Consider the following 19,393-nt stretch of genomic DNA (forward strand, 5'->3'; position numbering starts at 1 on the left):
GTATGCATGTCTGATATCTCTTGAGCCAGTGTACTATAAAAACTGTACAGCCAGTGACACTTCCACATTGTGAACCTTTTAAAAACAAAATAGTAGCGAAAGCTGTACGTACATGTACATACATGCATGTTTCGTTGAAGTTAGACTCTGCATGACTAAAAAGCAATTTTGGGGCATATTCTCAAGTGGACAGTAAACTTTATGAACTGGAACAAGCAAATTGCTTTCAAACGGCCAAGTGTTTGTGATACTTTTCGCCTAACCAATTACAGTAAAAACATGTACACCTTATGTTAAGGGTATTAGTCAGTTGGGCACCATAAAGGATATTTTTATTTGTACACATTTGTATGGGTAAACCTTTGGTCATTCCGTTACCGTCATTCTGTTACCGAATTCATTCACTTCAATGTCTGCACTTTAATTACTGTAACAACAAACTTTCCATTAAAAATCGTAATGTGTTCTAATTGGGTGGTAAGTTATTTGGTAAGAAATTCAATTTGATGCATTCAATGATTTTGTCCTCTGTGAATGTTTCTTTACAATAAAAATATTTTGACAGCTTTGATTGCAAAAGTGGAATGCATTACATGTACATCTGACCATCAGACTGTCCAGATATAACTTTATCAAATAAAGCACAACAAAGACATTATCAGTATGATTTCAAGTCACTCACTAATTCAGACTGACATATTGCATCATGTTCCTTCCAGACCCAAACTTTTATCACTTTATTTTACCCTTCTCTGTTGTATTATTTATATTTATATTAGAAGTTTGTGATAAGTTATTTTAAATTTGTGCTAAGATTTAGCTTTATAACTAAGAGTGTCATTAATTTATGAGTGTACTTGTCATTTTCATCAAAGTATACAACGGCACAAATATCTGCCTTGAAAATGTTAAAATGTGACGGTACATTTTAAAAAACAATTTTGTTGTGTATTTTTTCCTTTGTCAGTTGAAAGCGGTCAAGACTGGTTCAGTATCATGGGCAGCTGCTACAGCATTATCCTACTTCTATATGGTAAGCACCCTACAGTGAAGTCTTGTATCACTTTGTGTTGATATCAACTTGCAGCCCGAGTCATTTGACCGACATCTGATATCCAATTTGATTTAGCCAGCACCAACCCCCCAACTCGCTCCGCTGATCTCTGTGATTGAGTGCTGAAGAACTCTGTATTGGGTAGCAGAGGATTGTTGGTCCGAGTCCTGCCTCTGCAATCTTCAGTATTTATTTGTACTTTGCCACAGGCTCTTGGAAAGCATTATTCATTGCTTACAACTGGTATGAAATGGATTGTCTGTTAGAAGAGAAAGTGTTGAGAAAGAGAAGGTTCACATCGTGAGGGCAGTGAAAAGAGGAAGTAAATGTCTTTTTTGGGGGGATCTCTTTTTATGAGTTTTGTGTGGTTTTAGGATGAATTGTGAAATGCTTTGAGGCTTTTGGTATAGAGCACTATATAAGCACCACATTATAATTAATATCATTAACTCATTATTTCAGACGGTATGCTCTGAGTGTCGTCAGAAGACTGTCACACGGTGTGACCACAACCTTCTACTGACTGTGTATTGATGATATACTGCGTATCACACGTTTGGTCTTGCTCTTTACTCTGCAGGTATCTGCCTGGGGTGGCTATGTCTTCATCATCAATCTCATACCCCTTCATGTGTGTGTGTTACTCATGATGGGCAGGTTTTCATACCGCATCTATGTAGGCAAGTATCTGTCTATTCCTCCTGCATGCCGCTGGTTGACTCACTGTAATTCCAGTTTTGATCACCTCAGACGAGCAGTTCTATGAGTTTTTACCAATTCATAATATTTTCAATATTTTGTTAACATACTAAAAGTTTCCTGAAAAAAGGTCTTCAAGAGTAATACCTTTGTCTCATATTTTTATTAGGTTTAGACCTTTGCCTGCATCATATCATTCTGTCGTTGTTCAGGGTTAAAAGTTTACGGAGCTACTAAGTAGAAAATATTACTTAGCAAATTTATGTGTTAAGCAAAACTTGGCTGAGCACCAGTTACAAACAGTGTACACATTACATGATATTTTGCTGGTAGCCTGTTTCTGCTCAGCAAATATTTTCTATGATTAGCAATTATTGTGGTTAGCCTCTCCTTGATATTGGCCCCCTGTTCTGTCCATTTGTCCGTTTCTCTAGACATTTTTATAGTGTCTTAAAGTTTCTTTTCCCTTTTTCTTTCTGCAGCTTTTAGTGTGTTCTACATCCTGGGTACTGTGTTTTCAATGCAGGTGCCTTTCGTTGGCTTTCAGCCCGTTAGAACTAGCGAGCACATGGCAGCAGCAGGTAGGTGTTCATTACTAATTCAGTGTACTCAGTCTACTGTAATATGTATTATTCCTTTAATACATCCATACATGTATACTCAACTTTACTAAGTAGCATCAGAAAGGGAATTGAATCACTACATTGGTAACCTCAGAATTCCTACGGTCCGCAGAGGCTTGAAGTTTGGCCCGCAGGTTTTTTTGAGGATAACGCTTCATTCTGGAAGAAATAGACCAGCCACAGTTATTCGACATGAGGCTTAATGTTTGAGCTTGAAGATTGTACCATTAGATTGCTGGTGCATGGAGGATTTGAGAAGATTCGTGAATTTATCTTCCAAAATGCATTAGGAAATTTAGAATGAAGGTTGCAGACTATTTCCCTTGGAAAAATTATATGATTTTGTGGGTTTGAAAACCTCATCCCATTGACTTAATTGTTCATGCTTTCATAAGCTTGTGCAGATAATCTGACTGTCTGTTTGTTTATCCTCATTCTGTTATTGTCATGTTAGGTACCTTTGCGCTTCTTCAAGCCTACGCATTCCTGAAATACGTCCAGGACTTTCTCTCCAAGAAGGAGTTCCGGGCGTTGTTTTTCTTTGGCGTCATGGGAACGGCCGGTGTTGTGTTCTTGTCGGTCGTTCTACTCACGTATGCAGGTAAAGTCTGACAACATTTCTTTGGGAAGCAGTTTTTGTCGTAACACCGCATAATGTCACTCACTGATATTGGTGTTATGGAAATGACATGTATTGTTTGCCTTATTTTTTTACTGGTTGTTTGTTGTTACAGGTTTTATAGCACCTTGGAGTGGGCGTTTCTATTCACTATACGATACTGGGTAAGAGTGCTACTGATATCGATTTTTAATATCAATATTAACCATTATTTCTTTCAGAAATATAACTTTGCAAGATCATACAGCAAAAGCAGCATTACATAACTGTCACCACACATAATAGATGGGCATCATACACGAATGTTTTACCTGGTTTATGAGTTTGATGTTTTATAAGAAAAAGAATTGATGTGACTTTTTAGAGGCAAATCCTTAAATGTAGCTGTTTGTGATTTTTGTCATTTTCTTTACTGTAAAGAAGATAAAAAAAAAACCCAGCCAGTCAGCATTTCATGAAGTGAGCCCTTAGAATATTTTGATGATTTTATTTTCTCAAACCATCTGTTTGTTTCCGTGCCCTCAAGCTATGCCAAGATCCATATTCCCATCATAGCGTCCGTCTCAGAGCATCAACCCACCACCTGGGTCTCCTTCTTCTTTGATCTTCACATCTTAGTCTGTACCTTCCCAGCAGGCCTCTGGTTTGTCATCAAAGACATCAACGATGAGAGGGTCTTCAGTAAGTCATCAGACAGTCATTATACGTCTTGGAGTACTGGCTGGATTTCAAGCTTGAAATGAAGAAAGCTCATAGTATATTATGAAAATTAAATGACTTTTAACAACATGTTCATACTGGTCTTCCTTGCAATTTTAAAGTATATTGATGACCTGACGGGATCGGAACATGAAACGGCCTCAAAATATTTCACTCACATATAGAGCTAGACATCAGCCAATGCGTTGTTCTTTAGATTCTAATGTATGGTCAAACAAATTGAAATATTGACACCTACAAATAGGCCATGCTTAGATTTTAACCATTCCAGGAGTGAATATCTTTCACGTTACAGCCCCACATCTGTAGAATAGTCTCCCCTTTAATTCATTGTAGATCATCTCTCAGCTCAGTAGTTTTCAAAATGCCCTACTGCCCTCTAGCCTTCATCAATGTCGTCGTTGGTTTATTATTATCTGCAGTTGTCCTATACGCTCTAAGCGCTGTGTACTTTGCCGGTGTCATGGTCCGTTTGATGTTGACTCTGACTCCCGTAGTCTGCATCCTAGCCTCCATTGCCATCTCCAAGACACTGACGGAGTATCTAGACAACGACACAGGGTCCGGAGGCAAGAAGAAGGTTGAGGAGGAGGGGGAGGAGACTGAGGAGGATGAGGAGGAGGTGGATCGTAAGAACAGGAAGCTCTATGATAAGGTCAGAGGTCACATACGTGCTAAAAACAATTGGCTCCAAAGTACATTTGTAAATGAGTCAAGCAGTCAAATCACAAGTCAGTCACAAGTCAATCACAAGTTAATCACAAGTCAATCACAAGCATAACATCATGTCTCTTGAGACTAGATGAAAGGGGGTTGAAATGTGACAACTTGGGATAACTTGTGACAATTTTATCACAACACTGCTTGGTTCTTCAAAATTCACCTCAGCCCATAACTCCTTCCAAAGCTAGTTTTAAAAACTGGAAAATTTGCAATTAATTTCACATAGGAAAAAGCAATGGTAAACACTTAGCCTTGCTTTCAGAAAGGTTAAAAGGGTGTTGATTTCCCTCAGCAGACTGGTTCCGTGTTGGAAAATAATTTAGTATTCCCTCCGTTATTCCTTTAACTGGTTAAAAACTGGAAAATTTGGAATTAATTTCACACAGAAAAAAGAGTGTGGTTAAATGTTACCCATGCTGCATTCAAAAAGGGTACAAGGGTCAATGTTTTTGTTTTTCTTGACTGACAGTTTCCAGGATAAAATCAATTAAATATTTCCCCATTTTTGTTTTACTTTTCAGGCTGGCAAGATCCGTAAACCCAAACTGGATCAGGACAAAGATAGTGACGGCATGGGAACCAACCTGAAAGGTTTTGTTGTCATGGCGTTGTTGATGATGCTGATGATGTTTGCCGTCCACTGTACCTGGGTGACTAGCAACGCTTACTCTAGCCCTAGTATAGTGCTAGCGACCTACAACAATGATGGGTGAGTTTAAACGTTTACAGGGTTTGAGAAAAACACAGTGTGTGTTTTTTTAATGTTTCTTTGGCATCTAGCCCATGGTTTTATTGAATATAAATGGCTGCTCTCTTTTTCACTGGGCACGAAGGGCCAATCTACCTTTGTTTGACTCATTGACTGAATATTCCATAACTTGCAACAGAAATGTCATTCTTCTTAACTATTTAATTCCATTTTTTTTAAAACTGGGTAGCCCATTCGGTGGAATCCAGTGGTCTGCCGTTAGACCCAGTAATTTGAATAAAGAGAAGACAGTGTGAAGAAACTACAGTTTAACAAGTGGGAGGAAAATCTTAGAAGAATATTCTGAGGAAAACCAAGGAATAAAGTAGGCACAGAAAAACCCAATCCACATATGGACCCAGGTAGGAATTGAACCCGGGTCACAGAGGTGGAAGGCGAGGAAAGTACTGCTACGCCAACCTGACTCCCCTCAAATTAACATAAAATAGATAGAATTAAAACAAATTAAATCCCGGTTAAAGAAAAGGGGTTAAAATAAGTAAACTAGTCTTGTTTCCCAAATGTAATTAAATACCTTATGCATACAGCTCCGTTTGAGTGTGGTGTAAGCAAACAAGTGATCACTAAAGTAGTTCAACAATCCTCTTCTGTAATTCTTGGCAGGACCCGCAACATCTTAGACGACTTCCGAGAAGCGTACTACTGGCTGAGCCAGAACACAGGAGAGAAAGACCGTGTGATGTCCTGGTGGGACTATGGCTACCAGATAGCAGGCATGGCTAACAGAACCACACTGGTGGATAACAATACATGGAATAATAGCCATATAGCATTGGTAAGATCACCTGGCCCTCTAGTGCTGAAAACCTGCATAGTCGCAGTTAATTTAGAATGTACACCTGGGCCCATTTTTATGGCACTACTTAACAGTTAGAAGAAAAGTTGTGCTTACTATAGCAGAAAATTGTGCTAATCCTAAGCATTATTTTACGGCTTGAATGTGCTAACAGTGGACCGTGCATGGAGATTTCTATTGTTACGTCACAAAGTTAAGGAACTTTGTTGTGTTTACTGCTTACGGTCTCCATGAAATGGATGGAGGCTCTGTTGGCATAAAATCGTGTGCTTAGCAGCGACGTGAAATGGGGCCCTGTCCTCATACTACCCATTTTTTTTTAGAATTTGAAAGATACATACGGAAGCTTAGAGTGACCTTCCGTATTTTCCTGCTAAATTGTCACAGAAAGACGACATACTCGGATAAGAGTTTGTAGTTTCTAAGATTCAACATCATTCCGGAAATATGTATTTCCCAGAAATTGTATTTCAGAAATACTGATATGTTATCTCAACAGACATCTTTCCTTGATTTGGAATCTTGAAAAATCGTCTTAGTTGGACTTTCTGTGATAACAGAAAAGCAGAATCGTGGATGGCCACTTTAAACTTCAATTGATGCACATTATTAACGTCGTTTTTTTTTTCTTTCCAATATTTCCACTTTGGAAAAAGTGAAATGCTCTGGGCACGTAGTGTTGTACAAAGAGTGTTTAGTAAATATTGAAATGCACACTTGCTTTTGTTTGGTTTGAAATTTTAGAGATAACGAGATACACAATTATTAACAAAACTTAGCTTAAATCATACGTGATAATTCATTGACAATTAAATTATAATAAAAATATATAACATTCAAATTTCAGGGTGCTGAAAAGCCTTCTGGCAAATTTTTAAAAAAGATGAAAATCTGAAGAAGGTTATCCTGAACCTACTGGAAATCTTTGTTGAGGTCAAATCTAATGAATATTCATATTTGTTCAGGTTGGCAAGGCCATGTCATCCAATGAGACACAAGCTTACAAGATCATGCGGGAGCTGGATGTCAACTATGTCTTGGTTATATTCGGTGGTGTGATTGGCTACTCAGGCGATGACATCAACAAGTTTCTCTGGATGGTCCGTATCGCTGAAGGGGAACACCCTAAGGACATCAGAGTAAGCATAGTCATAGATGTATTTATTTATGCTTTTGTGCAGAGTCTAGTGATGCACTGCAGTAAAAGTAGGATTTGCACCTTCACTGTTAGCTTTTCTGTATCGTGAATTGCTCAAGTTCCCTGAAAACTCTGTAAAACTTATTTTAACCACAAGAAGCAGTTTGAAACGTTGTCTTTGCACACAAAACAAAATTTACAATATTCCAAGTTTGGGTTATTCATGACATTGAAGTTGATTTTCCAAAACAAATTCTCTTTTTCAGCTGATACTAAGGCCTTGCATGAATCAGTTGGCTACAGCCGGGAATAACACTGCACCTATGGACGCCATTGGAAGGCGAATAACACTGCACCTATGGAAGCCATTGGCTAGCGGCTGCAGCCACTCCCCATAGACTCGTGTGTTATCGCCAGCCGTAGCCAAATGCTTTGGACCCAGCCTCACACTGAACATCTAACACTAACTGTCACCTTTGACCTTTTCCTTTAATAATTTCTCTATACAGGAATCAGACTACTTCACAGTCAACGGTGAGTTCCGTGTGGATAGTTCTGGCTCCCCAACGCTCCTGAACTGCCTCATGTACAAGATGTGCTACTACCGCTTTGGAGAAATGCAGGTATGTCCTCAAACCTACAAAATTTCTTCAAGAAAAATTTAATTCATGACATGATTTTATCTTATCAATTTGTTAAAAGGAATCTTGATTAAATTAGAATGTCCGTTTGTTTGGTTTGTAGTTTCAATATTTACTCAAATTAGTTTGACAATTTTTAAAAGAGAATTGCAGAACTGCACCTTCTGAAGTCATGTTTATTCTTATCATGATTCCCTGCTACATCCAAAGTTACTGATTGCAACAACTCTCGCTATATTTCATTCAAACTGGATGCGCACTGGGGTAGTAATAAGATGTCTTCACTGGTGAGACAGAGGTCGTGGGTTCAAGTCCCTTTATAAGCTGTAGACATTTCGCACAAGCTGTCATAGAGCACCGAGTATAGACTGAATCTTTTGGTGAATGACTAAACTGATATTAGAATTAGCATCTCCCTAATCTAAAAGTCTGCTTGGAGCACCATCTTACTCTATTTCTCCCCCCCCCCCCCCCCAGCTTGATTTCAGAAGCCCGGCTGGCTACGACCGTACCCGCAATGCCGAGATCGGCAACAAGGATATCTCCTTCAAGCATCTGGAGGAGGCATACACCACCGAGCACTGGCTGGTCCGCATCTACCGCGTCAAACCATTAGATAACAGGGAGCCCTCTACTGACAAGGTCTCCAAAAAGTCCAAGAAAAAGTTCTACTCAAAGAAGGTCAGCAACTTGACGGAATATCTTAAATTATTGACTGCTGTGATGTGAGACATGTTTTCCATTTCACCCAAGGGAAGCATGCAACCATATTGAATCTAAGGGCGCCATGCATCTATGAGGGTCGAAACAAAACCTTATGCCCTACATCACAGCAGTTACAATCATCACAACAATCAAAAGCAGTAAATCTTGCAATCTCTGGATGAATGAGTACCTTTAACACAAATTTCTTCTGCTCAGTTCCACGAAACCAAATTTGGTACAAACATAAACTCTTCATTGCTTTCTTGTTTCTTCAAACAGACAAGTAAAAGAAAGCGAGGTTCCATCAAGAACAAGCCGGTTGTCAAGAAGGGCAAACGCAAGACGACTACACGCAAGTCCTCGTCCAAAACCACCGGCAAGAAACAGCGTACCAAGTAAGCTGTCATCCAAACCCAGGGCCGACAGGTTTTATAATTCATTGGAATCCATTTCTTTTCTGAAGATAAAATTAAAATGATTTGACCACTCATGGTTGGTTCATACTTGGCATGAATTCAAACACAAACATGAATATTCAAAGGTTGAACACATTTTAATTCTGGCAAATCTTGCATTAAGTGTTTTATGATGTCAAGTTTAGTTTGTATTCACGCAAAGTATAAAATAGCTCTTACACATGCAAATAAAAAGCACTAAAAGAAAGCTACTGGAAAAGATTCAACTGTCCATTCTTAATTAGATGGAGTATGTCAAGTTGTAAGCAATTGACTTATTGCCATACAGTAGCTGTTCCTTTTCCAAAATCTTGAAATGTCCCTGTTCTATTAAGCGCAGATGCTTTTCAAGAAGCTTTCTTCTCATAGAGCATGTGTGTAGTTTTTCTGTTTGGTTGACTTCAGAAAATGGTGGATCTCTTTAAGTAGGATCTCTAGAAGCATTGTTTCTACCCAGAATTAAACAGTAGGTGTAATTTTTTTTTTAAGTAAAAAGAATTGGGAGGGAATGGTCACCAAAGACTGCTTTACAGTCATTGATTTTTCTAGTGTGTTTTGTATAATGGTTAAGTGACGTTTCTGCAGAAGAAGCAATTTTAAGTGAAGGGGGCATATCCTGAGGTTTATATCGCAGTAACAATGTTTGTTTGATCTTTTGATGTTGATGACAATCAATGTCAGGGCTTTGTTTGAACACTGGCATTCTAGCTAAATTGAACTTCAATATAGGGAAGTCCAGTGATCATTTCTTAGAAATCCAAATGGGCATAGTTCGTGATTACACACTGACAAAGAATTGAAACCTCATTTTGATTGTGGGATTCACGGTAGGTGTCACACTGTATAGATGACTGTGTTTCTAGAACGTAATACTAAGTATGATGGGTGTATGATATTTTGTTTATACAACTTTAAAAAGTTTAAGATGGGGTAATTGTCTGTCTGTCAGTCTGACCTTCGGTCTGTTTGTATGTTTCATGTGTATGTGTTAGGCACCTATGGAAAAGCTTAAACAGAATGTTTCAATCCTGATTTATTATCCGTGTGAATAAATTGGCAGTGTTGTAATGTAGTCGAGTCCGTCACAAGTCCATCAGAAGATTGGTCAAACCTAAATCACAAGTCTGTTCTCAAGCAACGGGATGAACAATTACAAGGACTCCCTTGGTCACAGCTGATGGGAATAGTTTGTGACTTGACTTGAGAGTGGAGACCTTGTGATTTAAACCAAGAGTTGGCCATGGAGAGTTCATTTTTCCCAGTGCATTGTGGGAGATGGTCGACAAATTCGCAACGCGGGACATTTGAAATTATTGGTTTTTCTGGTCAGGAGTTTCGTAAGCGTATGAATCAAGTATCTGTTTGCCCTTTTCTTTTCTTTTTATCAATATGGTGTTTTTTGTAAGGCGGCAGAACGCTATGCCCAAATCTATAACAAATTAGCTCAAGTTGTCTAATGACACTAATGACGATGTGAAATGTAATTCCCATTGTCTTTATAAAAGCATTTTATTGCTGATCAGGTACGAAGTGTTAGCCAATTGACATCAGTATGTTCTTGAAGTTCTGTATGTCCACTCACACATATCTGTAAATTTTGAAATGTTACATAGTTGTTTCTCGGAACAGATAAGTCACTATGGCATAAATAATATAGATTATATGCACTTCAATTACAGTGTCTTGGGTTTTTCAATGTTTTTGAGTAGTTATTACTAAAAAAAAATACATATAATTTCCCAAAAATCTGAGGTGTTGATTTGCCATGCATATAGTGGGGGGAAAAATGGTTTAAAAATTGAGGGTTAAAACCCAAGACGAGTCATCGTATCAGTGATGCCTGCCAGTTGAGGTTATCACGTTAATTCATTGTACAGGATATTCAGCATATTAATTCTTAGACTAGTTCCCTGGATGATCTTTTTGTAGGTATTACAGTGTACAAATGTATTTTTGTACTGACTCTGTTTCTCCTGTACGTATGTATGACGGTGACAGATGTTGTTTCAGTAGTACATTCACACATGTTTAATTTGTCTTGTGTAAATTTGGTCGATCGATTTAGGTATTGATAATGAAATACAGAATGTAGATAGTGACTGTGGTAGCGGGAGTGATGTTTAGTCAGGAGTATTATACAAATCAGACTTTGAGTTATTTGTGTAGGGTGTTGTGGACTCCGGCGCAGGTACACCTGCAGCAGTGAAAAGATGAAAGTTCGCTGCAAGTGTAGGGTCGCTACTAAATTACTCAACTACGGCTTGCAATAACACATGTACCTATGGAAGCCACTGAAGCAACTCCCCATAGACATTGTGTGTTACTGCTAGTCATAGCCACGTCATTCAGACGCATCCTGGCGCTCTTCCCTGGTAACAAGTATTTCATGTTGTTACTTGTGATAATAGCACGGGTGAACCAGCATCGTGAGAACTCTCGCCTTTTTAGGTTGGTTCCTCTTTGCAAGTCAGGAATGCGGACAAAGGGAGCTGGGTACCAGACTTGGTTGTCAGTCATAACTTTGCCTTCCAAATGGTTAGCGCCACATGTAGACCAGGGAAATGCAAGTGTTTTCACTTTCGCTGTTGGTAGGATACACAATTGCGCCATTTTTTGTTTAGTTTGTACAAACAGGTCCTAACATTAGCACATTTTATGAGATGAATCTGTACTTGCCACAACGTGGAGGGCCTATCAGACAAGTTTCCAAGACTTGTGATGGGAAATATTTGTGTGATTTCATTTTCCGTGCGTAGTGGGGGGTTTGTGGGCACGCAGTCTTTATGTGATCAAAAAGAAATGTTTTAATAGCACATCAGGACATTAACAATTTCGGATCCATTTTGGTTAATTTTATTAAGAAATCTGTTAATAAACGAAAGGAGAAAGTTTGGAGAAACATTTCACCTTGAGCGTTTCACAAGGTAGCTGATAACATGATTTAATTAAAGTGTCTTAAACATAGTTTGTGGAGTTGACGAAAAATCAACGTTTTTCTATTTCCTAATTGAATTGTTGAGATAATTGGAGACATACATTTCTGTAAATCATCGTAATTTAAAATGTTGTTGTTACTATTGTAAAAATACAACAGTGAAATTTATCTACAATGTCGAAATATTTTAATTCACATTTTCAAAACAAAAAATTGAAGAATAACATCAAATAAACAGCAGCTACATGCCATTATTTTTTGCTGCCCAAAGTTTAATAAGCACTTTACAAAGTTGACAAGCTTTTATTTTACATTAGACAGTACCCCAACATGAAATGTAATGTAGTTTGATTTACTGTAAGGTGTAAGCAAATCAAAAGAAATGTTAATTCCACTTTTAAAAATGTATCTTGTTTCTAAGGCAGTTTAGAAAACTGGAATGTTACTCTGAGTCAAATTTAAAATGACTGTGGCTTTCAGTTTTTTAATGGTTTTGTTTTATATGATTAAGTCAAACATAATTGTGTTGTTGATTTCTCTGCTCTTGGAGTAAAAATAAAAGTTTGTGTCAGATGAATGAATGGACGGTAATAAAGTACACCGTTAATTAAAAATGTAGTTTCTTTTGAGGTTCATTGGCATGTGATTAGATTCCATTATTAACCAAAAATGTTGCCATGTCAGCAGTAATAGTTTTTGGTTCATCCCAACAAAATCAATTTCATACTTTGCTGTGGCATTCCCGTAATTCTTTACATTCACATAATATACTTTCATAAAAAAAAAATGGAAGCTAGCAACATTAAATCGCTGTATCACTGGTGCTGTGCTAGTTTTTTCTCCAACTAATACTGTCAACCTACAATCCCGGTCAAAATGGTTGGGACACTTCCTTAGCCTTCCCCTGTTACCCACTCCCCTGCTCCCCCGGTCAATTTTGTTCACTCCAGCTGATGGAGCACACACCGCGCAATGAGAGACAAGGGGTGCCGGGGGGGGGGGGGGGCAGCGAGATTTGGTCAGTATTGTAGCTCGGGTGAGAGTCGAACCCCGAGTACACCTGTTTTCTAATTCTAATAATTCGAGCACTCTACCGCCGAGTTTGGCGTCGGTTTTCTGGATGGATCGAATCTGATATAGTGGGTACCATAAACAATGACCAGACAATCTTTGCGTAAGCGAGGAAAACAAATTCAGTCAGTGCTTTAAAATTACACAATGTTTTCTCAACACGATTATCAAACCCCTCAAACATTGTCTTCCAACCACAAAAGATTGTTTTCTAGGTAATTTGTCATGCGTTGATAGCCCTCTATTAAAATATCTTGGCGATGACAATAGAACAGGTAGGACCAAATCGTAACATGCAAACATTGGTTGACCACTTGTGCGTCCCATGTGCAGGTTGCACAACACCTGACACGCGCAGACAATAGGGAACTGGTCAGGTGTTACAGGCAGTTGTAAAGAAATCGCCAGACAATATTAATTAGGCTATAGTGTGTGGTTGGATTAAGGTAGAATAGATTGATTGGCCACTGCTGGGATTAGGGCCCAGATCTCGTAATCCTATGGATTAGACTGTCATCGTGACACGCGATTCTGGTAGTTGAAACTGATAACCCCACAACAATTGGACTCCGGGTGACCTGGAGTTATTCTGACCCGTAGCAATTATGAAATTTAAGAGTTTGTACATTTAAAGCAAAATATATTTGGGGGACGATGACATCTGAACTGTCTCATAATCATGTTGATCTCTATTAACTTAGAAATGATTAGAAAATTCTAAAACATGAGTTTTTCTATTGTTAATCATGTAAAACTTAAAACTATAAAAACTGTGAATGCGGTCAAAATTTAAAAGCAGAAAGCTGATGTACCCGATGACGTTCGGCTAGGTGTTTGGGTTTGAAATGTGGGGAGAAGTAATGTAAAATGGGAAAATTGGTTGAAAATACAGTAGAAATGCAAGTGCAAGGGACACAAAAAAAGAAACTATAAATAAAAAATGTGGATTATCATGTAACAGTAAAATTGAAAGTTTTCTTTGTAAATGTCAACTCCGGGGAAAGTGGTGTTGGAAGAGTAAGTGTATTCAAAAATGAAATCCTAAGAAATAAAGTGTAGTTCCAGAAATAAGAAGTCCCTAGCAGGTTTGTTAGAAAGTTAAAGCAACCCCGCACCCCCCCCCCCAAAAAAAAAGACGACGAAGAAAAACTAATCTGGAACCTTAAATAATAATACTATGAATAGTTATCGGAAGTGTCATCTGTGGAAAAAGGTGTACTAGAAAGATAAAATGCAGTTTGCTACAAAACTAACCCAAAACTACAAAACCGGAGGTGTAAAACAGGCGGAGACCTATCGTATATAGTTTGGGACAACAATTTCAAGGAAGCTAGCTACATTGCACTTCAGCTAGTTAGCCAACAAATTGTTTTGGATAGAGGGCACGTTTTGTTGTGTGTGTGGGTGTGTGTGTGTGTGTGGGTTTTTTTTTTACCCATAGTTCTAAACGTGGAGGATAAAGTTGGTTTTTGTTTTTCTTGCGACGCTTTCAAAATCACTTTCAAAATCGACACCTATGGAAGCTATCTCAGAAGCTCTGACTCAGTTTTCTGTTGTTGCTCAGAATTTCAAAATTAATGTCAGGTAAATATTGTAAGTTCGTTGAAAAGGATACTGGAAAAGAAGGTATTATACAAGAATTTCGGAATTTTGCTCCTTAACATTTTATTTACCACGTGTGATCAAAAACTCTTAAAATAAATTTCAGCATGACTTTCAATTTTGGTTTTACCTGGTTTTTCACATCATTCCACAACGTGTTAAAATGATTGAGAAGGGAACATACGACTCGCTCACAGTGCAAAAATATTATTTCATATTCGATAAAGTCGATAGGTCTGCAGAAAACCTTTTGGAGTAGCTTTGGAGCAATGTCTTGCAGCTCTTCCTGAGCGCGCGTGCCAGGCAACAGGTGCGCCACGTTCTGGCTTATTGTTATGCAAATCACGGGCAACCAATCACTTTGCAAGTTGGAGCGTCTGTTACAGCCAGGTATGTCAGCGCGCGAAATTTGACAGGTCCTTTCCGCACGAGCGCACCGGTGTCTTTGGGCCCCATTCGTGGGCAGTCATTCAGCAAATCACGGTGAGCTGTGATTGGAAGAACGTGGTGTAAGTCTTGTTGTAGTTGTTGCTAGCTTGAAGAGAGTTGCTGGTGATCTTGTCTGCTCTATTCTTGAAGTGTCAGAAGTCGATTCATTCAATTACTTGATCCGTTTGAGTCAACACTGTCAGATTTGTAATCCGTAAAGCTGCTTCGATAGTCACTTCACTGTGCTGTATTGTGCATGAACTGTAAACACTGTCGATTCCCATACGTGTATAAGCCAACATGACTACAACTGTCAAGGCAGAAATGAACAGCGACCAACTGCAGTCCATACTGGAGAGTATCTTGGCCTCACAGATGCTGACGACTCCGAGCCCGACCAACCCAGCGAAGACCGAGGCTGGGCCTACCGTGGAATCGACACAAACCACGGCAGTCCTGGACGACGAAGAGCGGCCCGACCATAGCTACATGGACCTGATAGTCATGGCATTGAGCAGCATGCCGGGGAGACAGGGTCCCCTACACGATATCTACCGATACATCTCTGGCCGGTTTCCCTTCTACACCAAGAACCGCAAACACTGGAAGAACTCGGTCCGGCACAACCTGACTCTGCACAAGTGCTTCAAGAGGCTGGACACCGAGACTGACGGATCTCCCATACTGCTCCCGGGGGTAAAGAAGCCCAAGACCAGCCCCCTCTGGTCTCTCCTGTGGAATCCCGACGAGTGTCCTGAGCAACACAACACTCGCAAGCGCAACCGAAACAAGAGCACTTCCAAGAAGAGGAAAGGGGGCAAGTCTGAGACAGCCGGTAAGTCATCAACGGCGAAGGAAGCAAAGAGCACCCAACAGTCTGACCAACCTCCCCCTGCTAGCCAACCATCCACTGACGATCCTCTCACAAGGATAGCGATGATGTTACCTGAGATTGGATCCAGAGAGGCAGTCCCACCGTCCTCATCATCAGCTCTCAACCAAGGACTTGTTCAACCACCCCAGACCCCCGAGTCAGACTACTGCAGCCTTTCTTCAGACCACAGTCCCTACATCCCAGGACAATCTCTCTCCGCAAAGAGCACCTGCAGCAGTGTCTTCGAGTACCCATCAGCCCGAGTCCCCTCTCTGCCTGTCCAAGACGGTGTCAACCGTCGTTTCTCCCCGCTGCCTCTATTGAGCGTGGATGACATCTGTGCGGTGCTCCAGTGCGACGACTGTCCCCCTGGAAGTCCCGACAGCGGTACCGGAGCAGACATCCTTCACGGCTTCGGGTGGTTTGACGAACTAACTCCCGCTGAACATCACCCACTCTGTCTGGCAGATTCCCTGCTCGACATCGCGCACCAGAGTCTCAACTTCCAACCCGAACCTCCAGCAGTCTCGTTCTTCGTACCCAAGGTCCCCGTGGGACGACCCTTGTCTGTGGACACTGGCTTATTTACTTGGTGAAATCTTGTTTCACTTTTCTGTGAAATCTTATTGCCAAATTTGCACGAATTTGCCATTGAATGTTAACGTATTTTGTTGAAATCTTCACTTGCCGATAGTAAGACGAGATGGATATTTTTGTGAACATGAAAAAATTACACTTCTTGCCTAGAATACGCCAGAACTCATTTTAATACAATGTTCTCCGTATTTATTACAAACTAAAATCTAGCGTTAGTGGCATAGTTACCCTTAAGAAATGCAGTGCTCTCTTACGCATTTTTGAATTGTGATAGATATCCAATTAACAAAACTTACCTGTTTTGTTTCAAATTAAGGTTGCAAAGTTTCTTTCTGATGGTTTAATCCAAAGTTGTATCTTTTCTTTCAATGTAGATGTTATAGGTATCTTTTTTAAATATCTAATTGTTTGGAAGTCAAAAGGGTAAAACAAATATGTTACTCTAACACCAGCAGCAAAAAAAACCCTGGGAAAGCTTTTTTTTTCATAATTGTTTGGAATATTCGTTGAACATTTTCAAATAATTCCCGTCGAAGGCTTGCCAACAAATGTAAAACGAATGCGCTGACATTGTGTTATTCCGTGTTAAGAGACAACTCTGCTTAATTATCCGCTTAAATAATGTCATGTGAAAGGTTTTGTGCTATTTTTGCCGTTGTTTTTTTTTTACCAGTCGTTACATTTCAATTTGTAAAGTGGAACGAGATAATATAATTTTTGACGTCCATCACAAAATGTGATTGTCCAGCATTTATTCTGAGTGGTCTGGTCTGTTAGTTTGTGTGTCTCTGTGTTTCCGTGATCATAAAAAAAAAAAGACATTAAATTAAAATTGAAAAAATTATTTAACTAGGTAATTAAAAGTCTTTCTTTGATGACTATCTCAAGCCAGTTCAGGGAGGCCAAGCAACAGTTGGGGACATTTCTCTGACATAATATAAATCTGTTGCTATATGCTGCTACAGGACTGTGTACACTATCATCATCAGAGAGCAAGGGGGACGGGGAGCATTTGAACTGTCCTGTCACACGCACAAATGCTGGGTAAAGGATTCAGATTTTAGGTGCATTTTGTTTCGTGGTGATTACAACAATGGGAGACTTTAATCAATCGTGGATCTTTAGGGACGATTTAGTAGGTTTAAACCCCCCCCCCCATCTTTGACCACCAAAACAGAAAAAATAACACAAGAGGGCTTTTGAACTCCCCCCCCCCCCTTGAAACCCAGATCCTCACCTGCATATTAAGTGGGGGCGCTATCGTCCTGTAGGAGTTCGGCTGCACCGATGGGAAGGAGTGTGACGCAGTTAAACAAAGAACGAAAATCGACCAAGCCACTTTTAGATTTACTTAGTGAAAACTGAGGGTATGGGACAAAAACTGAGGATTGCTCTTTATAGGGTCTATGCGATGAAGTTTTCATATCATTGAACTCATCTTGTGTAACTTTCTACTCCTCTTAAAATGTAGGCCTATGACTTTTTATTAATTTTGTTGAAAAGTGCACTTGTCCATACTTTTCTTGACAACTGAGGGCGCTGTTGCCTTGATGTCATTTCAGGAAGACACTGTTCAGTTTATGGGTTTTCTGTTCAAAATTGTGAAAAATCTAACATTTGCTCATTGAATACATTTGAGCGAAAGGGTTGTTCATTTCGCTTACTGCAGCCGTGTATTTACGCAACAACGAATAATTAAAGAAAATAACTTTTATGACAGCAAAATATCTCAAATTCTAGCAACTTTTTGTGCTGAAGTAGCCTACATTGATCATGAGGTTTCTACCCGAAATGACAGCACAGTTTTGCTCATGAATATGGAAATTAGCATTTGCATTTAGCATAAAAACAAAAAAGCACCAAAATACCCTTCAAAATGGCAACACGAAAATTGAATTGAAAATGATGAGGTTAACTTAAAAAGGTGCAACATAAAGGATAACATTTAAAACATTACATTGCATGACTCCGGCCCCTTTAATGGTGCATAGCCCGTGATCTTTTTAAAAAATGATTGGGTTTTTTTCTAACGACTTTTCAATTTGTTTGCTTTCTTTTTAACGAAAAAACTACATGTACTTTAATAAAAACCCACCACTGTAGGTTTACTAGCCTACCCAAAATAAATACAAATATCGAATTTAACGAATAGGTATTTATGAGTTCCGTCGCTGACAAGGCTTCACTTTAAACAAAGGATTCGTATGCAAACCGTAACTTGAAGCTCCGTGACATGCTCACGTCACACAAAGGCTATAGCTACGGCCCATATACATGCACTGCATGCCTTATTTTGGGTAAATTGACCAGCTTACATTTGTCTCTGCAAATCAACTTTTTTTTCTTTACAGTTTGTTTTTTAAAACTCTTTGTCACATTTGCATTTCGTGTAACAGGTTTCTCTGATTTGCCAGTGCGGCAGACTATTGTTGGACATTGTAAATGACTCAATGCGTTGTTCGCATTAACCCTGAAATATGACCTTATTAGGAAGTCTATCTCCAATGTACAATGTAGGCCATGTGGCAACAACAAAGTATTGGTTACTATAGAAAACGAACGCGTAGCAGGAAAATAAAAATAAAGTAGGTTTTAAAAAAGGATTCATTGGAGATGTTTTGTTTCGCAGAGAATGGAATTTAAGGGGGAAAAAGTAAAGAGAAGAAAAATATTGAGAGGTCTTACCGAGATTTGAACTCGGATCGCTGGATTCAAAGTCCAGAGTGCTAACCATTACACCATAAGACCGGTTGAAGCACTTCGGAAATTCGTAAATGTATATAAATTGGTTTTAAATAAATTACTCTCTGAACGATGTTATTGGCTTTTTATCAGTTCGTTGTCATAAAAATCTTATGTAGGGAACAAATCTTAGAGTACAAATGGTAAAAATCGTGGATTTCAGTCCGAATAGCAAGACTGTATTTTCATTTTCAAGACGAG

At 39.2% G+C, this 19,393-nt stretch overlaps 2 protein-coding genes and 1 non-coding gene across 3 annotated transcripts in view; 2 read left to right on the forward strand and 1 right to left on the reverse strand.

Annotated features, from left to right (window-relative positions):
- LOC119744659 (dolichyl-diphosphooligosaccharide--protein glycosyltransferase subunit STT3B-like) overlaps nucleotides 1–12,491 on the forward strand; it is a 30,768-nt gene extending 18,277 nt beyond the window's left edge. The window contains exons 6-18 of the mRNA XM_038220719.1: nucleotides 968–1,033; nucleotides 1,635–1,734; nucleotides 2,236–2,334; nucleotides 2,831–2,977; nucleotides 3,111–3,159; nucleotides 3,522–3,676; nucleotides 4,138–4,370; nucleotides 4,960–5,147; nucleotides 5,811–5,982; nucleotides 6,969–7,142; nucleotides 7,651–7,764; nucleotides 8,260–8,463; nucleotides 8,767–12,491. Coding sequence (XP_038076647.1) covers nucleotides 968–1,033; nucleotides 1,635–1,734; nucleotides 2,236–2,334; nucleotides 2,831–2,977; nucleotides 3,111–3,159; nucleotides 3,522–3,676; nucleotides 4,138–4,370; nucleotides 4,960–5,147; nucleotides 5,811–5,982; nucleotides 6,969–7,142; nucleotides 7,651–7,764; nucleotides 8,260–8,463; nucleotides 8,767–8,886 — 1,821 coding nt within the window. The 3' untranslated portion in view covers nucleotides 8,887–12,491. The remainder of the gene's footprint in view (nucleotides 1–967; nucleotides 1,034–1,634; nucleotides 1,735–2,235; nucleotides 2,335–2,830; nucleotides 2,978–3,110; nucleotides 3,160–3,521; nucleotides 3,677–4,137; nucleotides 4,371–4,959; nucleotides 5,148–5,810; nucleotides 5,983–6,968; nucleotides 7,143–7,650; nucleotides 7,765–8,259; nucleotides 8,464–8,766) is intronic.
- Nucleotides 12,492–14,976: 2,485 nt separating this feature from the next.
- On the forward strand, nucleotides 14,977–17,202 carry LOC119746291 (forkhead box protein S1-like). Its single transcript, XM_038223153.1, has one exon. It carries the CDS (start codon nucleotides 15,280–15,282, stop codon nucleotides 16,447–16,449), a length of 1,170 nt encoding a protein of 389 aa, XP_038079081.1. The 5' UTR covers nucleotides 14,977–15,279; the 3' UTR covers nucleotides 16,450–17,202.
- A 1,924-nt stretch (nucleotides 17,203–19,126) lies between these two features.
- Nucleotides 19,127–19,198, reverse strand: Trnaq-uug. The gene has a single exon. It is a non-coding gene; the product is annotated as a tRNA-Gln (tRNA).
- Between the last annotated feature and the right edge of the window lie 195 nt (nucleotides 19,199–19,393).

The sequence above is a fragment of the Patiria miniata genome, unplaced genomic scaffold (assembly GCF_015706575.1).
Source record: "Patiria miniata isolate m_02_andy unplaced genomic scaffold, ASM1570657v1 HiC_scaffold_7, whole genome shotgun sequence".
In the NCBI taxonomy this organism is placed as follows: Eukaryota; Metazoa; Echinodermata; class Asteroidea; order Valvatida; family Asterinidae; genus Patiria; species Patiria miniata.

Excerpts from the sequence above, each read along its gene's own strand:
- LOC119746291 (XM_038223153.1), top strand. The coding sequence starts at position 15,280 with ATGACTACAACTGTCAAGGCAGAAATGAACAGCGACCAACTGCAGTCC.